The sequence below is a fragment of the Nipponia nippon genome, unplaced genomic scaffold (assembly GCF_047370975.1).
Source record: "Nipponia nippon isolate SJK-2023a ecotype South Korea unplaced genomic scaffold, ASM4737097v1 scaffold_6, whole genome shotgun sequence".
Taxonomy (NCBI): domain Eukaryota; kingdom Metazoa; phylum Chordata; class Aves; order Pelecaniformes; family Threskiornithidae; genus Nipponia; species Nipponia nippon.
The window spans coordinates 10,704,422-10,731,044 of NW_028262380.1; the positions used below are offsets into that span (position 1 = coordinate 10,704,422).

Sequence of the window (26,623 nt, forward strand, 5' to 3'; positions counted from 1 at the left end):
TCCTTTTTTGACAGTTTATTTGTGCAAAGGAGAAATATACTGGGACTAAAACCCCAAACTGAAAGTGCTGATTTATAGCATGAAATAGGAAGTTACCTCCTTCCTCATTGCTTCAGTCTTAAGTTCTTGGCTTGAACTATATAAAAAGTTTTGTTTTTAAAGATAACCTACATTTAAGGAAGGAAAAAAACCCATACTGTGCCAAATGGATATAAAACAGGAGGTATATTAATCTTCTGAGATCCCTTTGAAGTTTCAGAAGATGGCTTTACTGGTTTTAGAAAGGTTAACTGAAAATATATTTGTTTTCAGAAGCGTGAATGGATTTCAAACACAGAAATCTTACTAATTTTTATGTGACATGAGTATCTCCCCCATGCATACTTAGTATCCAGCCTATTTTAACACTTAAAACAACTGGCTTTGCAAGCCAAAAGAGCTCATAATAATCACGTTACTTGCATTGCTAGAATTGCACTGAGATTCAATAAAAGCCATTTTCTTCAAATAAAGTGCTTTTCTCTTTTAAGAAACATACATAGGTAAACCTTTAACAAGACTTACCTTACAAAGATAGTTTTGTCATTAGAGTTTAAATGTAAAGCTTAAGTGTTTCAACTCATCCCCTCCTAGTTTTAGTTCTGCTTCCATTCTGAGTCACATTTGAAAAAAAACCCCAAAACCCCCCAAAAACACAGAACAAAGAAAACATTCTAACCTAGTCTGAAACAACCAAGCCTAACTGATAAATCAGATTTACTGCAAGCGTTTGAGTCCTTCTTCATGAACAGTGGGTAAGCAATACCATGTCTGAGTTACCTGTTGGCCAAAACACAAGAGTTCAGATCAAGGAACAGTGTTTAAAAATGGAAGAGGTTTTGGGGTTTTGTTTGCTTGTTTGTTTTTGTGAAGAACCATGGCCATTAGTTCATTCTTTATAGGATGTTCTTTATAGTTTGTTCTTTAGACTGAAATTGGAACATTATTGTGAAAGTGGATTTCATTTTCTTAAGAGTTTTCCAAGAAAATATTACAATTTTCTTCAATGCATAACAAGCGTCACTGAACTTGCCAAACAGGTGCATTACAGTGAATACCTGAATAGTGAACCTAGTTCAGACTAGCACCTTTAAATAACTGTGATGTTCTTTGTCTCATTGCAATGTTTCTTCACAAATATAGTACAAAAAAAAAAAAAAAGCGTTAGAAGTATGAATTGGCTCTATTTGAAGAGCAGATGTTTCCCAAAGTTATGCTGGGCAGTTATCAGTAATTAGACATACATGATAACGTAAGTGGAAGAGAGTTAAGGATTTCACTATCCACTTAAATCCGACAGTTATGAATACACTGAGGAATTCTAGTTAACCACCCTAGATTATTAAGAATTTCAGAGCTCTGCTCAATTGAAAACTTACTGAAGAGATGAATGGATGTACAGCTTTAACAAAGGACTTCTGCTTGAAAGCTGATTCCATTACTTCACTGAATACATGAATTAGAATGTCCCAATGCTATAGACTAATTAAAATGTTACTGCTTAAATTACAAATATACTACCACTATGAGAGCTGCCTGCAATTATTCAATATTAAAAAGATAACAAAAGGTTTCTGCTCTACAATTTTTTTTTTTGTGTGTGTGTAGTTCAAGTTAGACTGAAACCTGGTCACACACACCTAAGAATTCTGATTATTCATCCAAATATTCTCTATTATTAAAATAAACAGAACTATACCACATACAAAAGTGTTATTTTTATTTTCCTTATGAAAACCTGTGGATTTTTCCAATAAGCAGGTTCGCTTTTTCAGATAGATCTGCTGATGTTGTCTCCTCAAAAGGAATGCATCCAAGGAATGCAATTAAAATCTGTTCAAAAGCCATAGGATTGAAGTATTTTATATGGCAGTAAAACCAAAATTTCCTGCTGTAGATAGTCCCAATTAATTCTTCCCTTTTTTCCTTTTCATTGCTTTCCATTCACCTTCCTGTGTAGCAAGGCTACCAAGCAGCTCTTTCACTTTTCTTTTTCTGGCTGAATCTCTGTAAAACAAACAATTAACATATAAAATATTTCAGAAGGATTATATTAGGGAAAATAAGTAAGTATATTTAGACAATAACTATTAATTTATAAAAGGCCCCCCACCTCTTAAATTTCACCAACACTCACTTTTAAGAAAAACATTCTGCATATTCTTAAACTAGAGAAATGAAACTGCAAAGTTGAAAACACTTTAAATGATATCTATTGAAAATGTTTGTTTTTCCCCAAATTGTTTAATTTCATTTAAGTTTAGTACGGTTGATCATTATTGTCAGTCTTGGCATGCAGCAAAGAAATGAACACACAGCAGAAAACCCCCAAAGTGGTGCTGAAACAAAGGCTACATTACCTCTCCATGATTTCTGAAAGTTGCATTCTAGCCAGAAACTGGTTATCTTTTCGAATCTCACGAATAGCTCCTTTAAGTTCACGTTTATGCTTCTGAATCAACTGCTTTCTTTCTTGCTCCTTCTTGCTGCCTCCCTGCTTTCTTCCAAACTCTAAACTGAAATGAGAATGTATGTGTGAGCACAGTACGCCTTAACAAAAACAACTTTTTCATGCTTAGGAGGAGTGAGTTTTTGCATGAACACTAACTCAGTATTTTAATTCCTGCATATTATACGATTAACTTGCAAAATAGGGAGCTGCCCAATGAACATACCGGAAAAACACTCCCCAGACCTTCTAACTGCATGTCATCATCATGCAAACAACAAGCAGACAACATTTACACTTCAGTGCCTCATATGTAGCGTGCATTTTGAACAGACTGAAAAAGCTAAGTAGAAGAATGAAAGACATCTGGAGAAAGATGGAATCTCCCAATGTATTTTAACTTTTTGCAGACCTTCTCTGCAAATGAATTCTACAGAAGTCTGATCAGTTACTTGGGGATAAATGTGTATGGCAGAGGAAAGCTGTTCTCTTCAATTACTAGAATAAGGCAGAAAATTTATGCCCCTGTAAATAACCAACATGGCTAAATAAGTCAGCAGCCAATATCAGGCAGACTTCCTGAATCAGAATACTGTTCTATTATCTACAAAACCAAACTCGTGTTATTAAAATTTAATTCCAAGACAGAATAAAAAAATGCACATGGTCATTGCATTGCAAAAAAAGGGGGAAAAAAAACCCCATGTTTTTTGTCATTGCTACTGTTGGAAGGTAGAAAGCTGCTTGGCTGGAGGAAAGAGAGGAATGGGGCACGTAAGTATGCTTAAAGGAATGCTTAACCTGACTGGTTATTTGTTACGATCTGTGATGCAGAGTACAGGAATAGTCTGCCTTATCTTTTGCACCAGTGAAGCATTCCTCAGTACTTTCACCATCCATACTTACCTTCCTATAGTTCATATACATGTGAACTACTCACTGTTGTTCTTCAGACTTGAGTGCTTGACAGAGCATTTGGTAAAGCACCTGACTAGATAATAACAACACCCTCTTTTCATCTCAAAATCTATTAATTTACAATGGATTATATGGGGAAGAGTTGATTTCTAGTGCTATTTTTTCCACAAGGTAATCTTTGCTCTGTTTCTTAGAATTCCTCCCTTTTTCTTTCCCTCCCTACCACCCAAGTAGCTGGTCCCTTGTGATTTGTGCACAAAATCTAGCAGAAAAACAGTTATATGTTTTATGTCCTGTTTTCCAAATCCTTCTAGCCTGCTGAGAATCTTAATGTTTAAATGCACTTTTCCTTTGCATCAAGTGTTGCTTTACTTACACTTTCACAATTTTAGGCGTATACTGTTTCAATGGCACTGGCTTCTTTTTCTCACATATCAGTGGGGTATAGTGTTTTACTTTGTTCTCTATCTCTCTCAGGGCACTGTGGTACCATTCCTGAAAATGCAAATCAAATTACAATTTTAAAAGCATATCAAAGACACCATAATCCACAAACTACTGTAAACTGAATCAACAGTAACGTTCTCCCCATATGTTCTTTTTCTGGCTAAGATCCCTGCTATTCATTAGAACATTGCTAACACTGAAATGCTGTAAGCCTTCCAGGCTGGATAATTTTTAGACACTTTTGGAAGTCTCTTAAGATGGTATCATGCACAATAAGAAAGGTCTGCAGGTAGTTTCACCTAACAGAGGAAGAAGCAAGACTAAAGCCAGTTTAACTCAAACTCTACCTTTCATTTTAAGGGTCATTTTAAGGATGATTGTTCATTTTGTTTATTTTTATGGCAAAAATATAGGCCTTTCTGCATCATTTACATTACAAAATCTTGTTCTCCGAGGATATTTCATGACGCCTCTTTGAGAAGAGGACAATTCTGCTACGTTCAGAAGAGATAGATTAAAAAGTTGAACCTCATTGCTAGAAAAATAAACAACTGCCCTGCTTTAAGTAAGGTAGCTGACCAGGCGTATTTGTGTTAGTTTTACTTAGACAGTTATAAATACTACCTCATCAACTTGGTATACGTATTTGATTGTACCAAGGTCTTACAGATTCATTACGAAAGTACAAGAGCAACTGGATGACTGGACTACTGTTCTTATAATTTAAGTCACTCCTGGAGTTATTACAAGCTAAGTGCTATTCTCTTCAATTAGAGGGGCAAGATAAGAGACACAGTGAAAAAATATCTTTTCTAAACACTCTGCACTCTTCTTTGTTTTTTCCACAGAAACGTCACTATGATTTTTGAAGAGCATAAAAGACAAATGCCTGACCCTTGAAAAAAAATCTCACTGATGCTTATACTTGGTTTCTGTTTGTTTAAGCATAGATGAAGATGACAGAATTTATTAATAAAACAATCATATCAATTATTTCATTCCTGAGGAACACATACCTGCATTTGTTCAGGGTATTCATTCACTGGCACATGTTGTGTAAGAAGTATTCTGACAGGATGCATTATTTCATGGAACGATGGTAAAGACTCATACAGAACTGCACATTTTTTAATAAGGTCAAAACACAGGGCTAGACATGATAACCTGTTAATGCAAAAAAGAATTCAACAATTTCACTTGCAAAAACTGTAGCGGATTTTCAAATAAAATTAATCAAATTAATTAAATTTGGGAGCATTAACAGTGTCTACTATTAAGACTGCCTGACAGAACCAGTTAAAAGGCTGTTTCTAGCTGTTAATTCAGACTAAAAATTTCACTCTCCTACTATAAGCAAATACCCAAGAAATCCATTAGCAACAAATCTTTGTCAGCGCACAGAGCACAAGCCAGTATTGTGTCTTTGCCACTTCTATAGAGGAAGAAGTTTTTATACTGGTTCTAAAAGTGTTCTGCTACTGGTTCTGAAGTTCTAAAACTTTTCTGAAACAGAATCAGTTGTTTTGGTTTTGGGTTTCTTTTTGAACTTCATAACAAAATGCTTGCTCATCCCTGAAAGAAGTTATACCGTAACACATGCACAAGGTGAAAAAATGAGGCTGACCATGGTGAATGAACACATTTAATTGCGGTCTTTCCTAACTTCAGTGTTTTATTACTTAAGTGACACTTTTCAAAATAGTATTTGTATGTAAATACAGTTATTTGCTTCTGAAGAGCTTGACAGTTCAAAGTAGTGAGCACCTCCTCTGTCTCTACATCATCCTCATCAGTTCACAGCTGTACCAAAAAGGAATGGAAGGGCTGAGCACTCTAACAAGTACTCTGCATAATGTTGTGGCAAAAGATGAGCAATTTCATGTGCTACAGAGCAGTACCATAAAATTAAAGCTGAACAACTCACTACTATTTTTAGTCCTAAAGAGCACTGTCACTGAGACTACCCAAAAAGATGGTCTGTTGTGGATTTCTTTTGTTCACATTCCCTACATACCTGATATGATTAATTTCTGTTCTGCTGGTTTCCTTCAACCTAGTCACAGTGCTCAATGGCAGATTTTGCTTCTGCCAACTTTCCAGATCCTTCTTATCACACACCAAAAGCAGTTCTAAATTCTTCCCCACTGGTGTAAATGGATGCACTACAGTATAGCCTAAAAAACAAGAACAATAATCATTAAACAAGATCAATTCTAAGTGTTCCTTCTGAAGGAAGAAAAACCAAGAACTCTTTTTACGTTTTTAACCATGCTGCCTTAAAAAATACTTTATCGGTATTATATTTTTCTAAAATAATGGAAAACACTGGAGCATGGGTACAATCATAGGTGAGTGCTCTAGCCACGCCGCCCAATTCACAGAATCCAAAGCCAGGGCCTGGGAGAATGAAATACTGTCCACTGTAAGAGAAGACCAGGTTTGAGACCATCTAAGGAACCTGAAGGTGCACAAGTCCAAGGGACCTAACAAGATGCATCCGTGGGTCCTGAGGGAACTGGCAGATGAAGTTGCTAAGCCACTACCCTTATTTGAGAAGTCGTGCCAGACTGGTACAGTGACTAGAAAAGGAGAAAAATAACCCCGATTTTTAAAGAGAGAAAAAAGGAAGACCCAGGGAACTACAGGCCAGTCAGTCTCACCTCTGTGCCCAGCAAGATCTTGGAGCAGATCCTCCTGGAAACTATGCTAAGGCAGATGGAAAACAGAGATGTGACTGGTGACAGCCAGCATGGCTTCACTAAGGGAAATTGTGCCTAACAAATTTGGTGGCCTTCTACAACAGGGTTACAGCATTGGTGGATAAAGGAAGAGTGACTGATGTCATCTACCTGGACTTGTGCAAAGCATGTGATACTGGAACACACAACACCCTTGTGTCTAAAATGGAGAGACTGGATTTGATGGGGGGACAGCTCAGTGGATAAGGAATTGGTTGGATGGTCGCACCAGATGCACGGTTAAACTGCCAGTGAGGATGGAGTATTGTATATACTTAAGAGGAAAGGGCAGTCATGGGATTTTCCCATGGAGTTACAAATAGGAGGCTTCGACCAGAAAGTGGTCAAGCAGCACAGGAGCTGGAGCAGGGAGAGCCCCCCGTTGCAGTACATCACTGAGCCTCTCCCGTGACCTCTCAGCAGGGGGCCTCAGATTCATGATGTAAAGTCCTCTCCCACTCCAGCTAAGCAGTTTTAAAACAAGAATAGCACGGAACACAGAATACATACTGGGGCAGTGCATACAGAAAACGCTTAAGACTCACCGCGCTTCTGATCATAAGCTGATCTGTGAAATGGTACTTATAGAGCAACATGAAAGAAGCATCTGAGGAATTTCATGGCTAAGGGAAAAAATAATCCACAGCCTCTGTACTGGACCCCTTTTTTTTGTTTTCTCTTGTTTTCCTTACGTCCTGCAAGCTTGCAATGGAACTTATTTCAAAACTTTTTCAAACTGTAAGTTAAGATTATTTACATGCTCTAGAAGATGTACATGGCTCTTTGCAGACAAGCCAGAAGACAGTATGTTTAAATAACAATTCATAAGGTTTGAGACCCAAAGTTGTGAGAGATTATGAGACACATAGACATAAGCAAGATCAGGAACTAAAATATGTGAGTTTTATTATCTGCTTTACTTGTGAGAGGATAGCAGATCTCATTAACAATTCTATTAGCTAACGCTATGAACAATGACAATTCCTTCCCACTCCCTCCACCTCCAGCTTTTCTCCTTTTTTAAGGTAATAATTGTTTTTTAAGTCTAAAGCAGACTGTATTTCAGTCGTTTATGAAGTTGCATTCCATATAATTTCTTCATGTAAGAAATTTATGGATTGAGCTCATAAAATTAAAACAATAAGAGTTCTATTTGCTGATTCTACTTACTGTCAAAATTGAACCCCCCAAAATTTTTTGGTGTGACAGTATATCAACATTCCAGAGAACTGGATGTGTGCTCATTTTAAAATATTCTGTGTTGACAGCCTAACCATCACATTTATTAGCAATACTTCCACCATGAATATTTAACAACATGATCGGATACTTTGATAACTTCAAAACATCAATACTGACTGAAAAATTCTCAAAGAGAACACTGTGCCTCTAACATCTCTCTCATTGAGCTTTTCCTTACTGCTAACAGAAACCAAAACCACGCAAATTCAACTAGTGCAAAATCATTAACAGAAATACAAAGAAAATGAAAAAAAAAGGTTAACACTTGATCATCAATTACCACTAAATATTTTAAAATAGTTTCTTATCTGATTTTGCAGAATCCTATATTTTAACTGTACCAAAACTCGTTGTAGATTAAACATTCCTAAGAGATTACAGAAAGGAGAAAATACTTTAAGTGCTATGTAACCCACCCACTCCGTAACCTCTTCCCACCTCCTTCTAAGAGTTCAGCTGCCTGTGTTCTGAGAATCCAGGGCTTAGCTCTGATGCAGCCCAGCTGTGCAACCTTGGCTCACACTTCAGAGGAAACTGCTAAGCTGTGACAAGCAGCTGGGAGAAAGTCTGTACAGGGTACAGCCATACAAGATAATAAAGGTGAAACTGCAGTGCTAAGCTTGTTGAGAAAGGGATCATTAGTACCTCAAGAATTCAAAAGTAAAAAAAAAAATGCCAGCATGGAAAGGCATAAAAATCCTAAAGGGAAAAAAAAAGAAGGGAGCTGCAAGACAACCACTCAGTACTACTGAAGATGTACTGGAATACTGCAGCAACAGAAGCTGAACCTTCCTCACCAAACTGATGACTACCTAGAGAACAGAGACTACTCGGGTGTCTTATCAAGAGTGACGAGCATATTAATACATAGCCTGTAGTTCATTAAATCCCAGATGTCTTGTGAGTTTGCCAACAAATAATTGAATTTTTCACTTGAGAATATCCTGCCTGCAGAGTCTCTTCATGCATGCTAAGTGACACTCAGAGTGACCCAGAGAGAGAGATACTAACACATGAATTCGTTACTATGCTCTGACAAAACTCCTTGTAAGCGAATTATTGTCACTAAATTTGTCAACAAAAAAGTCCCAAATCTAGAATAACTTTAAAGCTAGAAACAAATCCAAAAGAAAAAGTCAAAGAAAGACTGGAAGACTGCCAAATAAAAGTAATTTGCTAGCATATGAATCAAATTGAAAAGATAGGTTTTTTTCTCCCTGTTGTCTGTGGAAGTTGCCAAGTTTACACAATTATGTTACAGCACAGACTAATCCTGCTTGTGGGGATTCCTGCCCTCTGTTACACAACAACAAATCCATGTCAAATAAATAAAAAGGAAAAAGACCGACTTTGTGATACACTTCTCTCATTTATCTCGGTGATATGGCTATTAGCTGAAGAGGGAGGGTATCTGCAGCATTAGCTGCTGCCTCACTGTGAAGATACAGGGTACTCATCAGGAATCCGTTAGGAACTGTGAATTTCAGAGCAGTCCAATCACGCAGTCTATTTAGAACAACAATATTGCAAAAATACTGCACTGTGGGCAACATGACTTCATTTCCTTTAATAAACTTCAGTTCTTTCCTTCCTGCCAACAACACTGGAGGATCTAGTTCATAACAAGATGCCCAAGAATCAAGGTTGTGTATGGCTAACCTAGCAGATGATTTTTGTCTTTTGTTCAAAACGATAAATTCAGTGTGAAATATTTTTATTGAAATTTAAAAGATAAACCCTAATACTAAAATTTATTACTCATTTACTCTAAACAAACTCACCCTGGGCCTGTTTTTTGGGTAGAGATATGTGAAGTACTCCAAGAAGAAAATTGATGAGTTCTGGTACAAATCTTCTGGAGAGAGATACATATTCCAGGAACAAACAGCATATAAATAAACCTTTAATAACATCTTGCAATGTTGTGATGCGACACTAAAAAAAAAAAAAAAAGGCACAAAACATTCATAATTAAAAGTCTATACATCACAAATATATATGAAAGTATATATATAAAAGTATATATAAAAGTATATACATCACAAATATGCTTTGGGATCTCCCCAAAAGCAGAAATATTAAATAAACTGTGCACATTTAAAATCCATAAAATTACACCCTTTGGACTTACATGAAAAACATATTGGATTTCCCGTGCCTTCACTAAAGAGTATATACAGAATTGAGTAAGTCATCTGTCAGAACTGGTTTAGCCACTAGAAGGTGCTAAACCACAAACAATAAGTTCTTCAGAAATGAACCAAGGAAATATAAGGCTCAGAACAACTTGGATATCTGACAGCAATAGAACAACTAGCTCAAGACTTTTGAAACATATAAACAGGATATTTGGATAGAAAATAAGGACATATTTTAACTGCACTGCAATGCATTGCATTAGGTACATTTTCAAGGAAAACAAATACTGTCAATTTTTAAGTAAAAATCGTTCTTAAGTAGAAACAAATGCAATATATCGAAGTCACTAATGAATGATTTCAGACTGTATTCAGTCTGTTCTATTAGTCCTATGTAATTTGCCATATAAGGAATTCTTGTGTGACAGCTTGAAAAAATGATTAGATATGGTTTTGTGAGTTGGACTGTACTCTGCAAGGGTTTTTTCCTCTTCACTTTTTCTTCCAATTATTACCTGTGACTATACCAAACACAAAGCTGCCTTTTCAGTACATTTCCAATATATATTAATGCTAACACATATATTTGGAGTCCTAGGAAGAAACAAGAAAATGAAGTTATATACTGAGATACATCATCACAGACATACCTTAGTAAGTAGCTGACTCATGTATATAAAAGCAGGTGTTACAACTGGATGCCAGAAGTCAGAAGTTGGAAACAGTAGAGATGTAATTTTCAAATAAATAAGCTGATAGCACATAAAACAGAGTAAGGCAAAATAGAGTAAGACATTCTTTCCAGGATCTTGACTTTACACATATGTAACTGATGAATGAGTAACGGCTATGTAGCAGTCAAAAAATACAATATGCGTAATCTTGAGAAATCTGATAAGATACGTGACCTATTTGAGACAACGGTTTAAGTTACATAAGAAAATGGAATATCCATTATAGGTCTAACATTGCATTAATTCAAAGAGGCAGCTGAAAGGACAACCAAGAGGGAACTATGCCTCCCAACCCTATTTACTCCATAAGAAAATCTGACCCCCTTCAGCCCACCACAATCACATGCTCTCATACCACAAACAAATGAGCAAGCGGCCACACGGGACCTGTGACACCTTTCAACAGGTCCTCAACACCGATAATTAACTGACCAGGATCCTCAGGCACTAGCACACATCAACAAACAACAGTTGCAGCCAAAAGAACTAAACAGCAATTAGGTATGCTTTTACTGAAGAGGGACTTGTTAGAGAGCTACAAGTGACCTCCTGTCAAGACCATAAGGATGTTAAACATCAGTTGCGAGGTAATTCTGAAACTTATTTAAGTGGGTGTTTACACAGTAAGCTAGACACAAGTAAAGTTTTATTGTTTCAGCTCTGTTTCCCTCCATGAAGTTTCTGTCATAAACAAATATTCTCCTGACTGGTTTCGTTACTAAATACCAGAGTCCAAATTTCAGGTTAGATCAACTATAGGCACATCTGAGGGCTACTAACACAACTGGTCTAAGAAACGTTCATTCAAATAAGTGCTTTGAGAATAGGAGAGTGATATAATTCCACCCTAAAAGATAATGATGGCTTGAAACCTGAAAAAGTCCACTGAAGTGAATAAAAGTCAGAAGTGCGATTGCTGTCATAAAGGTGACAGTGACAAAATAAAAATAGAAGTTAAAAGCTCTCTACAATACATTTCCTGCAAAATCCAAAACATCCTGAATAAAGACTCTTCAAAAGAACTCAATATAAATATTTTCCAAGCTGTAAGAACCAAGCCTTCTAAGCAAATCCTTCAGTCTATTTTCTTTCAATAGTCTAATTATTCCATTAGGCAGCACTGCTTCATCAAGCTGGGAGACAGAAAACAAGTAGCTCCCTTTGGATTACTGACTTATGGTTTGTCTTTGAAACTTTTTACTACAATAAACAAATACTCATTTTTCATATGCTCCACTCTTGAACTCCCTAACAGCCATTTACCTAGACGCTGAAAAAGGAGTCTGTTCCCATTTGGCATGGCCACTGAAATTTTGAAATATTACTAATATAAGAAGGAAAGGTCAGTTTTTTCTGAGTCATTAATTTAGCAGTTATCATACATAAAGTACTAAGAAATGTTGTATTTTTATATCCACAATAATATTTCATTGCTATTTTTGTTAACCTAGGAGATAGTGCACTTCTACGGAGCACTTTTTTAAACATTTGGACTTTACACAATTAAAGGAACCAGGACATAACTGACAATATCACTTCTTCCTAAAACTACCCACTTAAGTTTCATCAGGAAAACAAAGAATGTTCTGCTATGAAAACTGGCACGGCAATTTTAAGACCTTTTCTCCTTATTAATATTAAAGAGCCACACTTCTATTCTAAAGAACGTGTGTGGAGGGGGTTGTTTGTTTCTCAGGATTTTTTTTGTTGTTTTTTTTTTTTGTTTTGTTTTTTTGTTGTTTTGTTTTGTTACAACTTATCTCCAGAGAGGCAATTTAAAATATTGAAAAACCGAAAAAGTCACAGATGCTAATAATTCATTACATACTTTGAAATATAAAACTAAATTTCATGTCATCTCACATTTACTGGCATTTCTGTACTAATGGAAAGAACAAGAGATTCTCCTAGCAGTATGCATTCGTTACCGTGTCTAAACCTGGAAATGTTGCACGGCCTTTGACTTCAAATACTTCTTCCATATCATGAGCAGCGTCTCGAAGGATAAACTTAATACTGTCACTGGCTGCCTCAGGAAACATCTGGCAAAGATTGTACAATGGCCTATTAACAAGAAATGTAAGTCATGATCAAGTTACACCATTGATGTTAATAAAAAAACTAATTTTTAAGCACCTGTAGGAAGATTTCTTGTGTTCCATCTACATTATAACAATAACAAATTCCCTGAAACAAATTATTCATTTTTAGAAATAGCCACCCAGCATATACATTATTATTGTAATACTTTTAGTTTACAGAGACACGTATTTTTCATTGGGCCTTGTGAGATAATCTTTGATTTGGTGGTTTCTAAATCTTACATAAAAAATAATTAAAAATTTTATAATACACTCCCAAATCATCTGCTATGGTTAAAACATCTTTCTGAATCTCCTAACCCTACATTTTACTGCACTGAGGTATGCTGGCACATACTAGGCAGCCCACTACTCTAAATACTCTTAGGCAATGTTAAACAACATGTGAGGCAGCAACGTGGTTAGCAAAATTATTTCTTAAAACAAGAAAAAATATCCACAAAAAGTTGGGTCAGCTCCTGACCTATGGTCAGTGCCTACAGGGAGATGCAGTCAAGAGTCTGCATCTGTTTGGTCAGAGTTTTGCCAGTATTTTCAGTTAAAAATGTCTGTAGTGATATTAATAAATCCCAGTTCTAGAAGACAATCAAAATGTGTTTACACTTTTTTACAAAGCCCCAGCATGTGTGACAGTATCAACGGGTCAGTGCTCTTGCTGATGAATGCAACAGAGCAATGAATGCTAAAGCAGCATGTAACAGATTTTTTTTTAAGACTTGTTTGTTTTAGCATGAAATAAAAAAACATATGCTGAAAACTACATACAAATAACTCACCTCACTGAAAGAAAGCTGTCTAGCGTGCAAAATCAAGATAGGAATCACAGACTAATTTTGGTTGGAAGGGACCTTTGGAGATCATCTGATGCAACCCCCTGCTCAAAGCATGGCTAACTTCAAAGCTGGATCAGGTTGCTCATGGCTTTGTGGAGTTCTGTGTATCTTCAAGGGTGGAGATTCCACAGCCTCTTTGGGAAACTTGTTTAAACATTCAGCACCTTTGCTGTGAAGATTTTTTTTCCTTGCATCTAACTGGAATTTCCCTTGTTGCAGTCTTTCCCCATTGACTCTCCTCCTTTGCTGTATCCCTCAGACAAATTTGGCTGTCGTCACTAAAACTGCCTGTTAGGTATTTGAAGACACCACCACCAAATTCACAACTTCCTGCAAAGTGTTTATTTGGAACTTTTGTACAAGCTTACTACGCCACTCTTTAATTCCATTTTCATCTAGTTCCACGAGTGAATTCACAGAATGGAAACCCATGGAAAAAACAAAGATTGCAAAAGAGAACTGCCCACTCTCATTGCAAAGCTTAAAACCCTTAATCAGCAGTCTGAATAACTTCATATACAGAATTTGCATGCATACATGGTACTACTTATCCACTACCCATAGCAAGCATTTTGCAGATCAAAAATTACATTCTGAGGTTTTGAAAATGTCTTGGTACAATTAATACCTCAAGCAATACATGAAAAAAAGTTAAAACATTATAGAGCTGGAGAGTTACCAGTTGCCTACAATCCCTACAGGACTATATGAAACAAACAACATGCTAAATGCTTTTCTCTTTAAATCATAAAGGAACAGAAGTCCATAGGATTTATTACTTACAGGACCAGTTTGTCAATTGTTCTGAGCTCTGGTAAATCCAGAGTTGCTAACTCCCCAATATACTCCAGAAGGAAGCCAAACAATTTCTGCAAGAAACATAATACGTTAAAATTATTAGGGTTTTTTCTTTTCATTGAACATAGTCTTAAACAGCACAAAAGAACAGTGATACAGAAGTTAGAAAATGAAGAGTGGTTTGTTGATTCTACTGCTGTTCACAACATAGAAGTATGTATGTTTTATACTGCTTCCTGAATACTGACTAAAACTTACTCTGGAATTCAAAGTTAATTTTAAACCTTAAAACAAAACAAAACAACACAACAAAAACACCATACTTCCAACTTTGCTTTGTTTCCCACTGCAAGGCTTGGATGATTGCATTTCTGAATTCTCTCCAGTATAATAAGCTGTTGTTCTATTGTTCTTCCAGCCAATAAAGACTTAAATGTCTCATAGGACTCAGGAACTAGAAAGTAAAAACAAAAATTGACCAAAAATCTCAAACTTAACATATTTAATTCAAGTGAACATTTAACAAATTTCCAATTTGAAAATGTTGTTATTCAGAAAAAAAAGATACCATATTGCTTTTAAATAATCACCTTTTAAACACTAATAATCTATCAGCATATATGTAACATTATATATATGAACATAAGTTAGAAAATAATGTAAATGTTTCTCAACGATTAACATTCAATTCATCCTGTATTTGCTGCCTAAGCTGACCACAACTATGCTGACACACACAAAGCAGAACTGAACTTAAGCACACATTCAACCATAAATTTACCATAATACAATTAGCTCTATGTTTAATTCACACCTAACTAGCTTTTGTATGAAGGATATTAAGAAAAGTAATAATCTTGCCACTAATAGAAAATAATTAAAAAAAAAACCAAACAAACAACCTGCCATACGTTTAGTCTTTTGCATAAGTTCACGTGCTAGAAAACATCCTAACGCATTCAAGTTTTTTGAGTTATTTCAACGTGACCGCTTTCTGGTTAAAGCAAAATCTGAATGCAATTTAAAAGGCTTTGTGTAATGTAAGTTATTGCCTTTTGATGGAAAAATGCAAGCGCTTAAGGAAGTTGTTTGAAAAGTTGTTTAATCTTGCGACAGATACTTTTGTTAGAGGAATCTATACTAGGACAATAGTTAGATGCATCATGTACTTAATATTAATTAATGTTTTGTGTACTACTTGAAACATGCCTTCTCCTTCCTCCTAGGCACAGACCCAGAAGGAGTCAAACTTCGAGTGTCTCTGACAATACTGCCATGTTACATCACAGGGATTAAACCTCAGAATCCTGTCTCTCCAAGCAACTTCTCTGACAAAAATGTCAGTCCAAACACCAGAGAAAGTAACCTTTCCTCATTTAAATATCGATAAGAGAATGCTATTCTGGCTTCCCTTATGCAAAACACTAGCACTTTGGATTGGATGTGTTGGTGGCCTTCAGAAAGGAGTAAAGATCTTTTCATTTTTCTCTCCAGTATTTATCTTTCAATTTTAAGGCTGCTTGGAGGAGCAGAAACAGCTCTGGGGTGAAATAGATCTGGTTCCCACTGCTCATAGCATGATTAGGGCTGATCTTAGTGAACAGTTAAGTGAACTGGCTACTGTTGGAATAGTAGAAGACAACTATGAAGCAAAACTTCATGGATGAACAGGAATACATAAGATCCTACAGGGCAGAGAAAGAGACTGGTTACAAACCCCCTGAAGACAACAGGGATCTCTGGATCAGTCCTTTGCTTACCCGCAAATGTATAGGGAAGCTCTGATTTGGCAGCTTCCATTTTTCGACCTAGTTCCTCCACATTCTGTGATTCATTTTCATTTGTCTTGTGTTTCTTCTGTTCTTTATTCCCTGCAGCTTCTTCTTCACTCTCAAGGTCAGATTCAAGATCAGAGTGGCCATCTGCAGCACTATCCTCCTCATCTTCATTAGCAGATTCTTCCTCACTTTCTTGTTCATTCTCATTATCTTCCTCCCCACCTTCCTCTTCTTCCTCTTCCTCCTTGTCTTTTTCCTCCTCCTCTTCATTTTCAATATTAATTTTTCCATCCTGTTAGTAGAGAAAATAAGCCAGCTAAAACACTGATAAAGTGACAGCACCTCGCCAGAATCACTATGCAAAGCTATCATTAAATACACATGAACAGGATCTGAGCCTTGCTACCCTGACCAAGCAGTGAATGGCAGCAATGTCAACCAAGAAGGGATTTTAAGAAGAGAACATGCATACAGATATAAGAATAGCAGGGTATTTCCAAGGGGCTGTAAGAAACTGGAAGAATAGGAAGTAGTATATGAGGACTAAAAGAATCAACACTAGTAAAAACTAGTAGTAAAAACTACTAGCAGATGAAATGGGGGGGGGGGGGGAATCAACATCCCTTACAGAAGCATTCTTGGTTAAAAAAAATTAATTCCTGCTATGTATTAAAATAGCATATCAGATAAATACTTGTTCCCATCCTGATTTTATTAATCATCAGTTTAAATTCACATTCACAATTAGTATTCTCCCCTTCGTGGGCAACAGCAATTCCCTTGCTGCTTACATGTAAGAGGATGAGAGGATCAGTATGCACACACGTGCACCACAGTCAGGGTGACTCACTATATCAGCTTTAAGGTTATATTGCTCTGCCACCTTCATCAAAACTATTTCATAGGGGAAAGGTTCTTTCAGAAACCCATGCCTCCTCAGGCTGAAATTTGGTGGAAGTTTTATCAAATACAGCAGAAATAAAAAGAAAAAAAAGCAAGACCAGAGGGGATAAAGCCCTCTATTCAGTCCAGTAGACTAACAGCATAGAAGGCTACTATAATAGCAGGAGTATAGTCAGTAGACTGAGGGAAACAACTATTCCCCTCTCCTTGACACTCGTAAGACTGCACAGAATACAGTGTCCAGTTTCGGGCCTTCAAATACAAGAATGACATCTATAAACTGCAGCAAGTTCAGCAGAAAGCCAAGCCTGTTGAGGGGCTGGGGCACCTGCCCTATGAGGAGAGGCAGACCTCGGCTTGTTCAGCCTGGACCAAATAACCACCTTCCAGTATCTACAAGGGAGAGATCATTGAGAAGGCAGAGCAACGCCCTTCATCACAGTCTGCAGCAGGAGAATGAGAAACAACAGGCCTAGAGTTGAAACAAGAGACGTTCAGACTGGATATAAAGAGAAACTTTTTCACAGTAAGGACAGTCAGTGGAACAGGCTGCCCAGAGAGATGTGCAGCCTCCATTCTTGGAAAATCTCCAAGAATGGACTAGGCAAACCCCTGAGCAGACTGTTGACTTCCTAGGTGACCCTGCTTTGAGCAGGAAGTTGGACTAGAGGTCTCCACAGAGGTCACTTCCAAACTGATTTTCCCATCTTTTTTCAGAACTCTGAAAATTCTGAAATTTTAAACCTTACCTTGTAAGACAATAAACGCCTGTCATCTTTATCCAGGATAAAGCCATCAGCTAGATCATCAGCTGACACGTGGCCGGGTTTCTTTTTAGTCGCCTGTTCATCTATTCCACGCATTCGACGTAGTCGATCTGCCTGTGTTTTAGAAGAAATACCACACACAGATGTGAGCCATCTAGATCAATCAGGCAACTACACCAGAATGGAAGATCCCTCAAATACTACAGCTAAGAAAATCAAAGAAAAAAAAGCTAACTGAGATTACTCAACAAGTTGATGAAAAGAAAAACCAGCAACTTGAGAAATCATGAGCAAAAGCTCATGATGCCGTATTTTTTCTGGGAAGTGCAATCTGATAAGAGCACATACACAATTGGATTAGCTTATTTGGAAGGCTTTAAAACTGGTTTTACCAGAAGCATTATGTTCCCTCATTTTAAAATTTATGTTTTGCTTATAAGACAATGCATCATTACTAGAAAATGTAAGCTTCTAAAGCGTTTTATGATTCTGCAGTGTTTATCTGTGTTTCCCATATGTGTAACAAGTTTGTAGTAAACACAATCATATCCCAAGATTTTTAAGATATACTAAATTTGTAAATAGACTCAATGGGCAATATCTGAACCACTCATTTATAAAAGGATTTCCACCTGGGCAACCAGATAGACTGTGCATCAAATAAGATGACAAGAACAGAAAAGAAAATAAATCCTTCTTTCTATTCTGCTATTAGCTACTTAGCTGTTCTGAGGTAACCTGAAGGTGCTGAATACCTGTGGTCCTAAAAGTGTCCCTAGTATACCAAAAGAAAAAAAGGAGAGAAACATTTACCAAATTATTCATTCTTTCTCTAAGACTCAGAGCTCCATGTAACAGAAAGAGCATGCAACATTTCGCCAGAGAATCTTATTCCTCTGCAAAGCAAAGCTATATACATGCTACCACTGGAAGACTCTTGCAACGCCAGAAGAAAACAATAAATGACTTGCCAGTGCAGTAATTCAACTGCTGTGCAACATGATACTCCCCCTTACTGACTTAGAAGCACCTCTCAACTGAATAATTTAAAACATTTAAAGGCAAATCGAAGTGATATTACATTTTTATTGAAGAAAGATCAACTCATTTCATAAACCTCGCTAGTCATGTACTAAGCCTGTTTTTTTATTGTAATATCAGATTGCAAACAAAACACAAACAGAAGATTTCCTGAATTCACCCTCTGACGAATTGCAGTTTAGTACAGCCACTTTCAAGCTAAGGTCAAGGAATGAATGTAAGTGGTCACTCCCAAAAGACAGGCCACAAAACAATCTAAAACCATAAATTGTGTACCTCCAGCTTCTGGAGTCGCGCCTGCTCCTCTTTTGCCAATTCTTCTTCTGTCTTCATCCTTTCTGAAGGTTTTGCTTTCATCTCGAATCCAAGTTCTCGAACAATCATATCATATTCATCAAGCTAAAGAAATATTTATATAATTGTTTATTATCTTAAGTTTTATTATTCTGCTTTGCAGTCACCCCTCTGCCAGACTAGCAGCTAAGAAATAAGTCTGTGTCGTGGTTTAACCCCAGCTAGCAGCTAAGCACCATGCAGCCGCTTGCTCCCTCTCCCCTTGGTGGGATGGGGGAGAGAATTGGAAGGGTAAAAGGGAGAACACTCGTGGGTTGAGATAAGAACAGTTTAATAATTGAAGTAAAATAAAAATAGAACAGTTAAATAGGTAAAGCAAAAGCTGCGCACGCAAACAAAGCAAAACAAGGAATTAATTTGCTACTGCCCATGGGCAGGCAGGTGTTTGGCCACCCCCAGGAAAGCAGGGCTCCATCACGTGTAACGGTTACTTGGGAAGACGAACGCCATCACGCCGAAAGCCCCCCCCTTCCTTCTTCTTCCCCCAGTTTCTATACTGAGCATGATGTCATATGGTATGGAATAGCCCTTTGGCCAGTCTGGGTCAGCCCCCCTGGCTGTGGCCCGCGGCCCGCCCCCCCCCCCCGTGCACCCAGCAGAGCAGGGGAAGCTGAACAGTCCCTGACCAGTGTGAGCACTACTCAGCAACTATTTAGCAACAGCTTAGCGCTCCTTAGCAAGAACCAAAACATCAGTGTATCATCGACATTGTTCTCATCCTAAACCCAAAACACAGCACCATACCGGCTACCACGAAGAAAATTAACTCTATCCCAGCTGAAACCAGGACAGACTGTTAAGATATAAGGAAAAGACCGTTCCCAAAGAAAGCTGCAAGAACATTCAACTCAGCATTAAGACAAGGAATGGAATGAACACTTGAATAGAAATTCTCCTGGAACTCCTCCCCTCCCCCATTTAAGTTACTCACAACTGAAAAAACTTACAAATAGTATCTTAACTAAAAACTAGTTTAATTATTAATTGAAAAACTTTAAAATATTGTTTATTAATAAAATTCTATTTTCTCAAAAGCAGCTTGAATTAATAAATTTATAGATTACATTTCACTTTATACTGTCAGACACGAGCTAAGTCTTCATTATCTTAGTTACACAGATGTCTATCTTGAAAACAAAAAGGGATGCTGACATTCAGTGAGTTTAAGCAGCATACTAGAGAAAACAGTCACTAGCAGAGATTACACTGGACTTGTGACTAGAGTCTTCTTGATACCTGCTGAAGTCACTAAACCATACAGCTTCTCTAAAATTCAGTTCTAGGAATTTGTCTTCTCACACAGGACTAGGTAATTTTCTCCAATTCAATGATAATGTTATAGAGCATTACTAATTCCCAGATCCATTACTTTGCATCCTTGATAATTCTCAAATTGGATCCACACACATGAAGCAAGGGAATCTAATCTTCCTTTTCAGCAAATTATGATGACAAAATTTTTGTCTAAGATACGACATTACCAACATACTAGAGTATTCAGCATATTATGAAACATTTTAAAAAACAAAAATCACCACATCAAAATATGAACTTTTGATCCGGTATCTTCTGTTCATTATTTGAGATCAGTTTTAACATAAGATCAGTTCATTAGTTTGATCTTTCAAAAACTGAATTCTACTGCCAAGAAATAAATGGAAATTCACAATGTTCTGCAATATAACACAAAATTTCTACAATAAAAAAAACAGCGCAACACATTACAACACCTGTTCTTAGATTTAAAAGTTCATTTCCCTTAGTGTAAAATAGGAATGATAGAAAAAGCTTTGAGACCGTAAGATATCTATTTAAAAGTTAAATATTTTCATTCCCTTTTTGTAGAGACAGTACCCAATTTACAAGGAAATGTTTACTGTCAAATAAAAGTTGTTTTATTCAAGGAACATTGCAAAGGCATTCAAACTAAGTCAATGTTCTCAATAATTTTAATTCTTCAAGAAAATGTATTTGTTGTAAAAATAAGCCGTAGCCAACAGTGTTGTTGAACCTGCAACCTCTCTCAGATTTGATAGGTAATTAAATTCAGATAAATCATATAAACCCCTATATTCCTCCAACCAACCAAACTGTCCTAAAACTGTAGCATTCCTTTAATGTGAATAGCAGGCAGCATTTTATTCTACAAAGTGATGAACTCTGCCTTATACTTCAGCCACTACGAGTCAAAACCACAAGTTATTAGAACAAAAGAAGGTAATCCAGCCAAAACCTTACCTTGGGTTTTTCTGCTTCTTTGTCCTTTCTCTCTGACTTTGGGGTTTTGCGGGCAATAAGGGTTTGGATTTCCTTCCAGTCATTGTCAAGCTTTTCTGTGAGTTCTAATGCACTTTCTCTCCGAGTCTGCCTCTCTTGCTAGAAAAAAAAAACCAACAAAAAACCAAAACCAAATAGAGCAGTTACATTCAGATGAACAAGACATGGCATTTACATTGTAAAACCAAAATGCTGTCTTTAACAAAAGAATATTAAATATTTAACATTTTAAAGGTGTAAACATTCTTTGTGGAAGAAGCAGTATAAAGTTACACTGAATGGCATAAGGGTTGCATATAGAAAACAAGTTAGGAGTCAACAGAAGGGGAGATTTGGGGATACAAAAGAACGGCAGATATTCAATGCATATCCTAAAACGTCCACAAAGTCAGATGGACTTTATTCAAGGAGCTTGGACTCTTCTCCTAGACAGCCATCTCCTTTGTTTTCTATGCCACTACTATTTTATTCTGCAAAGACAGAAATTGTGACAGCTTCTTAATCATGCTCATTTATACTTCAGGGCTAAAAACTCACCTTTTCTTGTTTAGATCTGGCTATCATCTCTTCTATGAGTTCCTTCCTAGATTTAGGTTTTTCCTCCTCTTCATCTTGCTGCCCACTTGACGCTTTTTTACGAAGGAGGCCTCCACCCCCTCCGAAGTGAGCAGCAGTTAATTCAGCTAGAAAAAAAAAAGTAGATTGTGAATCCTTTTCAAATGCATACACGAGTGCTGCTGCTGCTGGGACAATATCTCCCTCTTCTTTGAGAATGGGAGCAATTAAAACTATTAAATCAATCAAGTACTATTCCCATCCCTATGGGAAAGGCCATACCAAAAGAGATTGATGCTAGACACATAATTTTGTGTACTGCTAGACACAATAACATTTTGTACAAGGTAGGAACATGTTTTTTTTTCAATATTTTAACTAGTATTTAGGTGCAGAGGTGCAAGAAAGCAACTAGAAAACTCACACCTTAGATTCTGCCCAAAGGGCTCGAAATGCAGGTCCCTATGTATGCTGAAAAGCCCACAGACCAAAGAAGCCTGCCAGGTACGTAGTTCCAACTTCGTATCTGCTAAAATTGAGAGCTGTTCTGTGTGTGGTTAAGTAGTAATCAATCCTGGCTTAAACATCCCAACCAACTACATAATATTCTTTCTTAATGAAAGACAGTACTGAACAAATGACATACATGTACCAACAATAAAACCAGCAGCTGGAGACTAGCTGACATGTCTTACCTGACAGTGTTCCTCTTTCTTCTGTGTCACTGTCACTATCAATAATATCATTTAGTTTTTCAATTTCTGCCAAAGATTGGCCATAATGAGTCAACTCCTCATCTTCATTAAGATTATAGATATTCTTCTTTCCATAATTTTGCTAAGAATAGTAAAACAAACCAATTAAATAACGAAAGATTTTTAGTTCCCAGGCAATAGATTGACAAAGCCTGTATTTTTAATGCTAGTTGAGGAGATTCTTATTCCAATGTTCTGCTAGAACAGAACACTGGAATAAGAGCGCTACCAGACCAACACTTCCATTCAAATACATTAAACCTTAAGTGAGGGAGTATGATGTCTCTCTTACACTAATGTAGAGAGGGAGTAACTCAGAAAACCTAAGGAAGCTTAAGTTTTGTATCAGTAACATCAATTCTTAATTACTACATTTCAGGCCTAATGAAACAGACTATAACCTATACAAATTTATCAGTAGAATATGATATTACACTACTCAATTCTGGAGACTGAGTATGATGAGGCAGAAAAAAAACTTACCGCACATATAATTCACATTACAGAATGACAGCAAGTTACAGAGTTCTTCTAGTCAGCAAATTAAATGGCTGCTGTTCAACAGCTGTACTGGAATCTCAAAGTGTACTTGATGGTGGTTGCCTTTTCTGAATTCAATTCCCAAATCACAGTAGTCAAAGCAGTCAAAGAAAACCAATCAATCACTGAATGTGCTTAAAACTGGCTTTCTTGCACATCAGTGCTCAAAAGCGCTCAAAGAAATTTCTGCTTCAAAAAGTTGTCTTGCAAAACCAGAAAGTTTTCATGAAAAATTTTGGATTCCCACAAAAAATTGCTTTTTCATAAAAGTTCCAAACGTATAAAATCAAAAAGCATCACCCGGCGAAACCCTCTGTTAAGGGGGACACTCCCAATGTAAAAGGTCAAGTGTTTCTTGTGGTTTGGAGTTTTTTTGTTTGTTTTGTTTTTTTAAATTCCTGTACTTTACCTGTCTTTCCAAAGTGAATCGTCTGATCATCTTTTCCTCTGGACTTATTTTGGTGTTATATTCACCAAAACGTTTATCTTTAAACACATTTGCCTTTTCCCTTTCTTTATATTCTTTCAGTAATGTTTGGGTACGCTAGAAGAAAAAAAAAAAAAAGGAGATCAAATTAAAAAGCAAAGAGAGTAACTACTTTCAAAGCCAAGGCAAAAAAGGCTCCATGGTGTCCTGGCAACATAATCTAATTTATCAGAATGCAATGAAAGAGAATAGAAAATTAACAAGAAAACAGATGGGAAGCTCATACAATATATTCGGAGTCATTAAGTTCTCTTACAAGCTGCCCATATGAAGATAAAATATGGTACACTGTATCTCACCTTTATTTTATCACCTATAAAAACTCTGCATTGCTACTGAAGAATTCTGATTTATCTGAAGCTTAGTGTACAAGAATAACATATTAAAGAAAGCAAAAAAGCACCAGTGTCAGCTGAACCTCTTTTGGTCTTGTCATCTAAGACATAAAAAAACTGAAGTGGGTACACACATTTAGCTCTCTACTTTAGTGTTGAGCACAGGGAGGTTATGCATCAAAGCAGTAAAAGGAAGTTTAGCAGACCTATATGAGGTAGTATGTGCTGTACTTATGGTACAGGTAAGGAGACAGGTTTACTTTTCAATGCCAGTGATCTCATTCATGACAAGCATTTGATTTACCTTACTATTAAATAAAACCCAAAGACCTTAAAATGTGGTATTTAACATTCTTAAAGTTTTCTAAAATCTGGACAAATAGTAATGAAGACTGAAAGCTAATTTATAATTTCGTGCTGAAGATATTATATAGTTTCTAAAGGAAGAAAATGCCATTCATGTTTAGACTGGAAAAAAAAATCCATTTTTATTTAAAACACGTTAACTGAATCTTATGGAAAGGTACTGTTGCTCTTCATATGACCAGGAACTCACAAACCACTGCACTAAAGGAAAAGGCTGTTTCCTACAACAGGCCTCTGCAGCCTCACTGAGCATTCACAACTTTCAGGTGCTGCTGTAACACCAGAACTCAGGTTTCATCTACTAATGTGCCAGTTCTACCTTGTATTTACTTCTTGCACAGACTATATAAATTATCATGCAGCTTAAACACCACTCATGAACTTTAACATGTCTTAATACCTTGGATATGTAAAAGCACTTTTGTTTATCACTTATTTGATGTCCTCTCTCATTGATAAAAAATTATTTAATTCATCACCTCTCACAATGCATGCAAAATGATAAACTACCTATTTCCTTTTGCTGCACTATTTTTAAAAAGAACTTCTCTTTTCAGCAAGTGCTTTAATTTCTGTTCCACAACAGATTGTATGTAACATGTCAGAGAGAATCTCGGGGACAAACTTTCAAATCGTGCTTTTTTCAGCTTTAACAGAAGGTTTCAACTTCTTTCCTGGTTTGTTTGAAGGGACAGATCATACAAAATTCTAGTGCTTCACTCAAGGATGGGGTAAGTTGCTGGAATGCTAGATGCTTAGTATGACACCACATTCTCCCTTATGCCTTACGGATTTTGGTCAGGTAGCTAGTGATGTCAGTACAGAAAAAAAAAAAAAAAAGAGGCCATTTTAAAACGGTGTAAGGGTGGAAGATAAAAGATTTACTTTTCTTAAGTTGTATGGTCATTCTTATGAGAGCAATGAGGACAGATCATTAAGCATCCCAACATACTTCTACAATGCAACACATTTTCCAAATCAGTGGTAGTTCTCACTGCATTCAGACCTTAGTGCCCTTTCAAGCTTTCAATATTACAGCAATGCCGCACCATTATCAAGAAGCTTAACATCCTGCAGCAAACAAAACTGAGCAACATAATGTGAAACTGACAACCACCTGTACCCTGGTCCAGTATTTGCTTGCTGACAACATGTGCTGTTGTATTCCGGACCTAGGTAATCTGAAGAGAATCATTCCCACATATGCAATAAGGGAAACTTGCACTACTGAACCCTGTGGATTGCACTGGAGGGAGACCAAATTCAGCAAGCTTTCCATCACCATCTGAGCAACGTGAGGTGACCAGCCACTCCTCCTGTGCACAACGGAGGCAGGCTCTTATCTCACCTGAGATGGCTCCAGGCTTATCGCCTCTCCACCACAGCTACATCTACGGATGCCATCCTTCCTCCCAACTTCTGATGTCCTCTTACCTTCTTGATGGCCTTGGACCGTGAGACACCAGGCAGCCCCACATCATTCTTGGTCTTCCTCCCCAAGATGTTAAACTTCTGCCTGTTGACCTTCACCTCAAAGGGGTTGCTCTTGACCATGGCCATAGCTGACTTCACAGGGCCCTTGGCTGTGGAGGGTGCTGAGACCTTTCGCTTCCGCTTAGCTGCCTTCCCCATTTTGGGCTTGGCTGCCTGCGTGGATGCGTGTGGGGAAGGAGAGGCTCAGTACTCACTCAGAATGCGGGGGCCAGGGCTGGAGGTGCAAACAGGCCGAACAAAATGGCGCTCGGGGCGGGGGGGCGAGGAGAGACCCCCCACACTACCCCTCGGGCCTGACCACTGCCCTGCGACGCTCCTCCCAACCCCGTGAGAGCCGGTGGGGGGCGCGGAGCAGAGCGGAGCGGGAAGCGGAGCGGGGCCCGGAGCGGTACCCGCGCTCCCCTGAAGCCGGCGTGCCCCGGCCACACCACACACGCACCGGCAACCTCCCACCTCTCGCGAGAGTTTCGCCCAACTATCGCGAGAACGGCCGCTCTCCTCCCCTCCCGCTTTGGGGCGGGGGGGGGAGAGGC

General features: G+C 37.5%; 1 protein-coding gene across 2 annotated transcripts; it reads right to left on the reverse strand.

Annotated features, from left to right (window-relative positions):
- On the reverse strand, window positions 1-26,544 carry NOP14 (NOP14 nucleolar protein). 2 transcript variants are annotated; one of them, XR_015700053.1, is made up of 19 exons: window positions 26,031-26,544; window positions 23,818-23,952; window positions 22,809-22,950; window positions 22,096-22,241; window positions 21,520-21,657; window positions 19,204-19,326; window positions 17,869-18,000; window positions 16,199-16,508; window positions 14,762-14,892; window positions 14,424-14,509; window positions 12,634-12,769; window positions 10,622-10,723; window positions 9,615-9,768; window positions 5,868-6,027; window positions 4,870-5,017; window positions 3,783-3,901; window positions 2,400-2,555; window positions 1,746-2,046; window positions 1-819 (listed from the first exon to the last, which is right to left on the reverse strand). XR_015700053.1 is itself a non-coding variant. In XM_009471155.2 (18 exons), the coding sequence occupies exons 1-18, from the start codon at window positions 26,226-26,228 to the stop codon at window positions 1,947-1,949; spliced, it is 2,616 nt and encodes an 871-aa protein (XP_009469430.1). In that variant the 5' UTR covers window positions 26,229-26,544; the 3' UTR covers window positions 1,743-1,946. The 2 variants fall into 2 exon arrangements, 1 of the variants encoding a protein (XP_009469430.1); XM_009471155.2 differs by lacking the exon at window positions 1-819 and having other exon boundaries at window positions 1,743-2,046.
- Window positions 26,545-26,623: the final 79 nt, after the last annotated feature.